The sequence below is a fragment of the Pseudochaenichthys georgianus genome, chromosome 1 (genome assembly GCF_902827115.2).
Source record: "Pseudochaenichthys georgianus chromosome 1, fPseGeo1.2, whole genome shotgun sequence".
In the NCBI taxonomy this organism is placed as follows: domain Eukaryota; kingdom Metazoa; phylum Chordata; class Actinopteri; order Perciformes; family Channichthyidae; genus Pseudochaenichthys; species Pseudochaenichthys georgianus.
Window position 1 is genome coordinate 43983733 of NC_047503.1, and position 11030 is coordinate 43994762.

Here is an 11030-nt window from a genome sequence, read left to right on the forward strand (position 1 = left end):
GTGAGGTGAGGAAACAAGAGAGGAGAGGAAGAAAGGACACGTCAGGAAATGTGAGGAAATAAGAAGAGGAGAGGAAACAAAATAGGAGAGGAAGAAATAGACATCTCAGGAGAAATGAGGAAACAAGAAAGGAGGGGATAAAAGGAAACGACAAGAGAAGTAAGGAAACAAGAAGAGGAGAGGAAAGGAAAGAAGGAAATAACAAGAGAAGTAAGGAAACAAGAAGACTGTAGACAAGGAACTAAGTCAAGCAAATGAACCCAAGGAGAGGAGACTACATGATAAAGGACATGACGGTGTCTCCTTCTGATTCTGCAGCATCAGGAAAACACTGCACACAGCTCCAGAGGCTTAGCAACAACAACAACAACAACAACAACAACAACAACAACAAAAGGAGGGAGTGAGACTGACTGACATAACGGCTTCAGAGGATTAAGAAAACAACTTGAGTTTATCACTTGAGGATTGTTTAACATCAGAGTCTGAATTCATATTTGACTCTTACTTACAAATAAACATAAAGTTTAAACTTTGCTTTTCTGTTTATTCTGTCCGACCCCAAGACGGACCTATGAGACGCGGAGAAGCAACTATGACATCTGCATCTCACGGAGTTATTAGATCCAAGCAACAGTGTGGGATTGTCATCGTTTCTACATCGAGTCGGACAAATGTAGTGGATATAACACTCACTCGAGTACTGACTTGAGCACATGTACGAAGTTACAATCCACCGCTGTTTGGGTAAAGAAGTGCAGAAAGTAAAATCTAGAGATATTACAACAATAAGCAAAAACGTACTAAAGAAACCCCGGATAATTCAACTGTATGCTTACACTGCGTTATGGGTAAATCCCCAACAGTGACACTTAGCAACGTCTTCATTTGTGTATCAGTAAACAGAAAACACCAACACACCGACAACAGGTCTCTGCCCCCCCCCCCCCCCAAGCGCCAATTAACTCTCCAATTAACCGCCCCCCCCCCCCCCCCCCCCCCTCTGAAACTGCAATTGGGGGATATTTGGAGACAAGGCAACCCCACAGGAATGAACTCAAATCATTATGCTGCTGCCTCTGGAGTGTGTGTGTGTGTGTGTGTGTTGTGTGTGTGTGTGTGTGTGTGTGTGTGTGTGTGTGTGTGTGTGTGTGTGTGTGTGTGTGTGTGTGTGTGTGTGTGTGTGTGTGTGTGTGTGTGTGTGTGTGTGTGTGTGTGTGTGTGTGTGTGTGTGGACAGAAACCCACCAGTTGTTGACCTGCAGGTTGGTGAGGCCCGTGTCCAGAGCCAGCTGCTTCTTCTGCTCCTCCGACGGGTAAGGGTGCTGCAGAGGGACAAAACACAGACATAAAACACACTGTAAAACATCACAGGGCTTCTTCTTCCTCTTCATCTTCTTCTTCCTCTTCTTCCTCAAAGAGTGAGAGCCTCAAAGCTGCTAATTAGCGTTAAAGAAGGGAGGCGGGGCTAGACTCATTAAGGGGATATGAAATGGAGCATAATTAATGGGAAGAAATGGTGAGCCAATTAGAGAGGGAAGCCAAGTGGAGAGAGCCCTGTCAATTAGAGTGTGTGTGTGTGTGTGTGTGTGTGTGTGTGTGTGTGTGTGTGTGTGTGTGTGTGTGTGTGTGTGTGTGTGTGTGTGTGTGTGTGTGTGTGTGTGTGTGTGTGTGTGTGTGTGTGTGTGTGTGTGTGTGTGTGTGTGTGTGTGTGTGTGTGTGTGTGTGTGTGTGTGTGTGTGTGTGTGTGTGTGTGTGTCGTTCAGGCTTGTTTCAGTACAGTAGAGAGGATCAGAACAAACCTATGGCTGCATAGCATCGTCCCGAGAGTCTGTGTGTGTGTGTGTGTGTGTGTGTGTGTGTGGTGTGTGTGTGTGTGTGTGTGTGTGTGTGTGTGTGTGTGGTGTGTGTGTGTGTGTGGTGTGTGTGTGTGTGTGTGTGTGTGTGTGTGTGTGTGTGGCTTTCAAATGTTATGTTTTCTGTGTGTGTTTAGACTGTATATCTTTTAACACTCGCGAGTAGGACTGTCCTTGCATTTGACTTTCACAGCTCAGTTATCGTGGCCAAAGAAATTAACGATGGCTTTCTTTATTACAATATATTAGACGATTTAATTTAATGAATTACACTTAATTAGTGTAAAGTGGGGCATTGGTTATGTACGGTGGCTGACAGGTGCAAAAGCCCAAACATGTGAACACTAAAAGGCCTTGGAAGACATCTTTCAGGTCTGGTATCAGCTAAACAACTGGAGCGGAGAAAAAGGAAAGTTCAAGTAAAGCTGTGAACAATAAATAATGTTTAAGTGCAACAGCTGACAGCAGCGAGAGGTTCTTCATCTGAAACCGACTGGAAGCAGCTGCTGCAGATCCTCCGCTGCCCGTCCCTGACCCAGATAGAAACCCTTTCAGGAGCTATTTCCACTCTGATGTAACACGCGGCGCTGCTAAAGTTCAGAGCCATAAACCCCAAAGAACAGAGGGGAGCATCGAGAGGAAAACAGGCCACATGGCGGACACACGTGTGACCACATATTTAAGAAATAACTGAAGAACAGGAAGTATAAGTGGAGATGCTCCGAGATTAAAAAGAGTACTTGTCGCAATTGTTTTAAACCAAATGATCGGAGAAAGAACAGAAGGAAGCATCCAGAAGGAAACAGGCCACATGGCGGACACACGTGCAACCACACATCTAAGACATAACTTAAGAACAGGAAGTATAAGTGGAGATGCTCCAAGATGAGTTTTCATGTCCTACCTTTTGGATGTGGCCTAATGCGGGAACCACTTTATTTAAAAGAGGCTTGTTGTTTGGGTACTTGTTGAGCATTTATTTTCTCTGTTTTTAAACCAAATTGTTGAGCGAAGAACGGAGAAGGGCTTCCAAACGCGACTGGCCAACACCATCTTTGAGGAGTAACTTATGAACAGAAAGTATAAGGGAAGCTGCTCATGACTTTCATTTTGAGAAAACTTTTCACATTTCAGAAATGTTTCCTAATATCGTGCATTTCAAATTAAAATGCCCCTTAAATTGTCAAATGGTCCCGGCCTGCAGTAGAATTCAGACCATTTATTTCCAGCCTTAATCTTGACTGAACGAAACAATAAAGACTGTTAAATGAATTTAAATTGGTTATGGCCTCCTGTGCAATCCCACTTTGAGGGAATTCAGACGACTGGACTTCTGGGGATATTGAGGATTATATTTTCGCTTCGTCTCATTCTCACTCTTTTAAAACTCACTGTGTGTTGTTTGTTAGGATTTTAAACCGGGTACACCTCAGTAAAGCCCGGCTTTTTGCTATCCTGGTTCCAAAACGGTGGAAGGAGCTTCCCACTGATATCAGGACAGCTGAGAGTCTACACATCTACCTTCGCAAACTGAAGACACACCTGCTTAGCTTAAACCACATTACTGTATGTCAAACTCAAGGCAACAAGTCGTCCAACTCATACGACCGAATGGGCCGATTGTTCAGGCGCTTAATACGTCCTATAATCACGTTTTAAAGATGTTGCCCTCTAGTGCTCCCGTTGAATGCTAGCATTACAGATGGTCGTTTATTCACAAATAACCCTCTCTGTAAAATCCTAAATTGTAGGATAGTTTGGCCATAAAACGCTTTATGATTAGATTTCTAGCGAGAAGTGTATATTGTACTTTTAGAATCCACGTCCAGTCGATATGTAGGATCGATAGTTTGATAGATATTACGAAGATGATTTGAGGTATGCGGCAGCCTCCATGCAAAGTTACGGGTTGAAAACATTATTTCCGGTCTCGACGTTTTCATAATAAAACCAATGATCAAATGATTTAACAGTGATATCTGCACTACTCATCCACTAAAAAACATCAGTTTATCCTAGTTAATTATACGACATGTATTGGTTTAAATTGTGAACAATGCTTTTGTGTTTTTCCCATAGGTTTTTTTCTTTCGATTCTGAGAGACACCTTTTTTTTTTCAGAGGTTTTGATAGGCTAAAACATCGATTGTTTTAGCCGCAATGCATGTCGGGATATGGTGTTTATCCGATATGAAATCGGAAAAACTTTTTTTTTAAATAAAATAATACTTTATTCCGAGTGTGCTTGCTTTTCTCTTTGGAAGTCATCACATAACGGTATTGTAATACACGGTTCGGCTGCATTAAATATTACATATCTGCCGTAGATATTTATTTATAGAGCCCTGATCAGAAGACCTTTTGACAAACTGTAAGAAATGCCGCCAAAACTGAATACGTGACATGGATCATAAATATATTAGCAATTAAACAACATCTTTTCACACAATACGTCTCCTTGCAGTATCAACACTAATTTATGGGCTCAGAACAGTCTCATAATACACACATTAGGATTCACACTTGTATTTCATGATCCGCAAAATGATCCACACTTGTGTTTTTCAATGCACACACTAATGTGTGACAGATAAAGTAATTATCGTAGGTGACTGATCTGTTAGTGCTATAGCCAAGTTTAAGGAAGATATTCCACCAACACTTAACTCGATAGCATGTCTGCATGTAGGGGAGGAAACTTATACAAAATGTACACCACCCCAAATTGATCATGTTGTTGATAGTGCTACAGATGCGCTGCGAATAAAATTAGACTCTGTTGCTCCTTTGAAAGAGAAGAAAATAAAACAACATAGTTAGCTCCATGGCATAATGCCGAAACCCGCAAAATAAAGCAAAAGTCTAGACAACTTGAAAGGATATGGCGTTCCACTAAACTTGAAGAATCTCGTTTAATTTGGCATATTACTCTCAATGAATATAAGAAAGCACTGCGTAAAGCGAGAGCAGCCTACTACTCTTCATTAATAGATGAGAATAAGAATCATGCAAGATTTCTTTTCAGCACTGTAGCCAGGCTGACAGAGAGCCATAGCTCGAATGAGCCTTCTATTCCTATAGTACTCAGTAGCAGTGATTTTATGTGCTTCTTTAACGATAAAATTGTTACTCTTAGAAACAAAATTAATGACCTCTTGCCTTTGACCAGTATAGTGTTATCAACACCTCCCGGAATAGTAAGTTCTAATATTACACTAGATAGTAAACTAGAATGCTTTTCAGCCATAACCTTGAACAACTAAATTCAATGATTCTCTCCTCTACACCATCAACGTGTATGTTAGACCCAATTCCAACTAAGCTGTTGAAGGAAGTTTTTCCATTAATTAGCACTTCTTTATTAAATATTATGAATATGTCTTTATTATCAGGCTATGTTCCACAATCATTCAAAGTAGCAGTGATAAAACCGCTTCTTAAAAAGCACAACCTCGATCCAGAGGTTTAGCCAACTATAGACCTATTTCTAATCTTCCGTTCCTCTCAAAAATGCTTGAGAAAGCAGTCGCAAAACAGCTGTGTGATTACTTAAAAAACAATGATTTATTTGATGATTTTCAGTCTGGCTTTAGAATACATCATAGCACAGAGACAGCTCTGGTTAAAGTCACAAATGACATTATAATAGCCTCAGACAAGGGACTTGTCTCTATTCTTGTTTTGCTCGATCTCAGTGCTGCATTTGATACTATCGACCATGATATCCTATTGCAAAGACTAGAGCACTTAGTTGGCATACAGGGAACTGCTTTAGGCTGGTTTAGGTCCTATCTATCTGAACGCTCTCAGTTTGTACGTGTCAACGATGAATCTTCCATGCAAACCAAAGTTAGCCATGGAGTGCCACAGGGCTCAGTGCTCGGACCCATTTTGTTCACATAATATATGCTTCCACTAGGCAATATTATAAGGAATCATTCTGTAAACTTTCATTGTTATGTGGATGATACTCAACTATATTTATCAATCAAGCCTGATGAAATTAATTATCTAAATACAATTCAAGACTGCCTCAAGGACTGAAAAACGTGGATGACCTTAAATGTTTTGATGTTAAACACGACCAAAACTGAAGTTATTGTACTTGGCCCGAAGAATCTACGAAACAAATTATCCAAAGATATACTAACTACGGATGGAATTAATTTGGCCTCCAGTGAGACTGTAAGGAATCTTGGTGTTATATTTGATCAGGATTTATCCTTTAACGCTCACATAAAATCAATTTCAAGGACCGCCTACTTCTATCTACGTAACATTGCAAAAATCAGGCATATCTTGCCTCAAAACGATGCAGAGAAACTAGTCCATGCATTTGTTACTTCAAGGCTGGATTATTGTAACTACTTATTATCAGGGTGTGAAGTCAGTCAAGTCGCTTCAGCTGATTCAAAATGCTGCAGCTCGTGTACTAACCAGAGTTAGGAAAAGGGACCACATTACTCCTGTTCTGGCTGCCTTACACTGGCTCCCTATAGAACACAGGATAGAATTTAAAATTCTTCTTCTCGCCTACAAAGCCCTTAATGGGCAGGCGCCATCTTACCTTAAAGAACTCATTATACCCTACTGTCCTACTAGGGCATTGCGTTCCAAGAATGCAGGGTTGTTGGTTGTTCCTAGAGTCTCTAAAAGTACAATGGGAGCCAGAGCCTTTTCTTATCAAGCTCCACATTTGTGGAATCAGCTTCCAGTTTGTGTTCGGGCGGCAGACACCCTATCCGTTTTTAAGAGTGCGCTTAAGACCTTCCTTTTTGATAAAGCTTATAGTTAGGGCTGATTAGATTCAGCCCCTAGTTTTGCTGATATAGTTTGTCGGGGGACATCTTACTTCTTCCTTCTCTCTGTCTGTACCTGTGTACTCTCATGTTCCGATTAACCCAGCTTCCCCACATGTCTTTCTTTTTGGTGTCTATATACGCCGGGATCCGGAGTCATGGATGATCCTGCGGTCCTGTGTCCTGGATCGCAAGCCCTGGATCGCGAGTCGTGGCTGTGGTCCTGGATCATCGGTCCTGGATGGATATCCTCGTGGATTAATCTTCCTATTATACACACATGCATTTCCAAACATTTGAACTACCTATATTAAACCAATCAATATTGTGTAATTAATAAGGATAAACTGATGTTTTTTAGTGGATGAGTAATGCAGATATCACTGTGTCATCATTTGACAGTGAGGGGAATATATCCGGTTTTATTATGAAAACTTCGAGACCGGAAAAACTGTTTTCAACCACGCTAACTTTACATGGAAGCTGCACGTTATCCTGACCTCAAATCCTCTTCGTAATATCTATCAAACTGTAGATCCTACACATCGACTGGACGTGGATTCTAAGAGTACAATATACACTTCTCGCCAGAAATGGAATCAAAAAGCATTGTAATGGCCAAACTATTCCACAATTTAGGATTTTCCAGAGAGGGTTATTTGTGAATAAACGTCCCTCCGGAGCGTTTGCAATGAACGGGCCGGGAGCATGTTGTTTCTTACACGACCACTAGAGCACCTCTAGTGGTCGTGTAAGAAACAACATGCACTTTAAAACGTGTCTCTGGGTCGTAATAAGGACATGAACAATCGGCCTAAGGTCGCTTTTTGTAGGAGGACAGGCTGAAATCAGGCCCGTGGTGGATTTAATTTCGGCCCGCAGGATAATTTCTAATTACTTTTAGATCTGGCCCGCCGGTATATTGCACGCACACCTTCACTCCATCCTGAGGGTCTCCTCAGCTCAGAGCCTGAGCCCCAAACATTGATGACCTTGCACCCAAGATGAGATGCCAAGTATCTGAGCTAGCATCACAGAGCAGCACACTGAGTTCAATGGATGTGTCCTTCTGCACTTTCTCTCTCACGACAACAGGGCAGGTTTGGTTTTCTCTTAGAGGGAAATAGTTTTGTTGAAGCTGCTGTTGGCCTGTGGAAAAATGTAATCATAAGAAATGACTGGCTTTGTTAGTTCCATATGTGCAATAAGTTCATTTCAATAAACATTGAACCAGTCCGGCCCTCGACTTGCACCCATTTTTTCATGTTGGCCCACTGTGTGTTTGAGTTTGACACCCCTGCCTTAAACCTTGCAGAATAATAAAAAAAAAAACGCACTTTAGAGTTTGACTTATGCACCAATGATATCGCTTGTTTGAAGTAAATATGTCAGCACTGTTCTTGTTGTCCTTAGTGTGAATCTTTATGGTTTATTGCACTTATTGTAAGTATCTTGGATAAAAGCGTCAGCTAAATGCAATGTCATTAAATGAATCTTAATTTCAAAAGTGTCTTAATTGCAAGAAATGTTTTGGCACACTTTTGAAATACCTAAAATGCAGCCAACGTACAGTTAATAATGATAACAAATGTAATGCATGAGGGCTGAGGTTGATACGAATGGTAGAAAACAATAAAAGGAAGTAACGACAGGCTGAGTGACGATGTGAAACCAGAGTTTGTACAATAATAACAATGTTTTGTTTTCACCGTAGCCAAGCCGAGATATAGCCGAGATGTAATCGGCACACAGAGGGATCCCTCCACCATTCACCACCTCCGCAAGAAGCTTTTTGATTTGAAAGTCAGCCAGTTTAATAAACAGCCTTGATCCGACACCAGAGCATCCAGCACTCAGTTTGTGGTGAGGAGGGAAAGTCTTTGAAGTCTCCTTTCCTCCAACCCTAACCACCATCCCTCTGCCAAATCATTCCCTGTGATCTGATGGCAGGTAATTGGCCTAAAGTGCATCTAATTAGCCACAATGAGCGATAATCACTGGTTGTTTCATCACATCTTCAGCCTCTGAGTCTCAGTTTTTCTCCAGGGCGGAGCTTTAATTGTTAACTGACGTTTTCCTCGGAAACAAGGCGAGACAAAGAAAGTGAAACAGTTTGGAGATAAATATAAAAACAAACGGTTCAATGGGCAACACACACGCTGGTTCAGGAGAAAGGATGTCTCTTTAGCCGTGCCACCCTCTTTGTGTGTGTGTGTGTGTGTGTGTGTGGTGTGTGTGTGTGTGTGGTGTGTGTGTGTGTGTGTGTGTGTGTGTGTGTGGTGTGTGTGTGTGTGTGTGTTGTGGTGTGTGTGTGTGTGTGTGTGTGTGTGTGTGTGTGTGTGTGGTGTGTGTGTGTGGTGTGTGTGTGTGTTGTAAAATAAGAACAGAGTAAAAATTAAAGTCAGAGTTTCTTTGACGAGCTAGCCGTTTGAAATAAGGTCTGTTGTGAACTCAAGCTTCAGAGATGTTCACAATTTGTTCGACAACATAAAAGACGTGAGCAAACACCCCACTGGTCTGAAGCTTCAACGTGTTATTAAAAACGTTTTAAACAAGTCTCTAAATGAGTCGCCTAAACGTCATCACGCCCGACATTAGCCGTCTTTAGCTTAGCGGTGGGCGACGGGAAGTCATGTGACCGTGCTATAATTCCTTTATAAGCTAACGTTAGCTTTTTAATACGACAATCATAAAAGGTGGTGATTATCCTGCTGAACACAACAAGGAAGTATCCTCAACGTATGTTTGTCACAGAGTTGCAATATTCCGAAGGCAAATCCCTTCTCGTACAATTATGATGCTAACTTCCTGTTTGGCCTAAACCAATATGGTTCCTCTATTCTCTGACCGCTCACAATGTACAGTAGCTTCATCAGGAAAAGAGACGGCTGCCCCTCGATGCACGAATAGCAAGTTAACACACATTTTCTATCATCCCTGCCCAACTAGCCCCACGCTGCTACAGCACAGAGAAACGTCCCTTCTTCATAATTGTCGGCAAAGACTCGGTAATAAAATACAGGTTCTTGCGACATCCCGCATCAGGATCATCCTTCTGCTCTTCCTCTTCATCGAGTCCCGTAAAATCTCCCAGCAGCAGCGGCAGCTCATCACACCCGTCACATGAAGATTAAGATTAAGATGGACTTTTATTAATCCCTGTGGGGAAACTGTTTCTCTGCATTTGACCCATCCTAGTGTTAGGAGCAGTGGGGCTGCCATTTTGAACGGCGCCCGGGGATCAGTGTGGGGAACGGTGCCTTGCTCAGGGACGCCTCGGTAGCACTTGGTCTTGCCGGGACTTGAACTGGTGACCTTCCAGTTGCCAAGCCAAGTCCCCTATCGACTTCGCCAGCACATGAAGCCAAAAGCAACCTCAATGTTTAAAACCACACAGTCTTCCCTCCACTCGGGGTTTTAAATCCGGAGCCTCCTCATTATCAAATCATAATCATTTAGCAAGGAGTTCAGCGGCTGGTCTGCGGTCAGTTTACTTTTGGTGTCGAGCTAGATCTCAACTCAATAACGCGCAGGAATGATGAATATTTCCTGCACAGACCGGTACAGCTTGTTTAGTTTCCAAAATGCATATTTGACACATAATATTTCAAAATGTCTCTTAACTTTCTGTTGCTTTTATCTCTAGTTTCCATCGGTTTCCTTCACACCAAAGAACCAACTCTAATTCCACGTGAACACATCCTACGTACTGCCTGTCAATAAACAATTAGATCAATACTAATGACCTACGTTTTCATTGCCATATCGACACTGTAGCTGATGTGCAAATGAGAATAAAGCCATCAATTGAATTGAATAAAGAGCTTGAGGGCATAGTTACATTTAGGCGAATACACATTTCTAATTTGAGCCAAATAAACAACACTCAATTTGACCAATAAGCATTTTCCGTAACCATCATTATTTTGACAAAAACTAAATCTCGTTACTGCCATGGTTTGATGTACTCTCCTTGTTGAGATGACGTGTCGTGTACTGCAGGACACTTTGACATCATCATGCGTGTTATCCTGTTTTAACGCAAAATGCACAAACCATTTGAAAATAATCTTGAAATTGCAAAACAGGTTTTTAAAGCTTGGCTTAAAAAACTAAATTCAACAAATTGCAATGGAAATGAAATGTAGCAACGTCCGCTACAGCTCTGAACCGTGTTTTACAAAGACCTGATGGGTTTCCTGTACTGGAGAATTGCCTGCTTTTCTCAATGAACCATCTCCGACTCATCCCGTGACAGCGGGGACTCGGCATCTTCCATTTCTTAATATTCAGTATCAATGCTGATACATTTGGACAGACCTCGGGCTGCTGCTGGGTGCGGAGCAGAAGCAGCAACACCACACTGCGGATCAGGC

General features: G+C 41.9%; 1 protein-coding gene across 1 annotated transcript in view; it reads right to left on the reverse strand.

Annotated features, from left to right (window-relative positions):
* The window catches only part of LOC117450524 (homeobox protein Meis1-like), a 64057-nt gene that overhangs the window by 10939 nt on the left and 42088 nt on the right, over nt 1–11030 (reverse strand). Inside the window, exon 9 of the mRNA XM_034088339.1 lies at nt 1248–1324. Within this exon, the coding sequence (XP_033944230.1) occupies nt 1248–1324 (77 nt within the window). The remainder of the gene's footprint in view (nt 1–1247; nt 1325–11030) is intronic.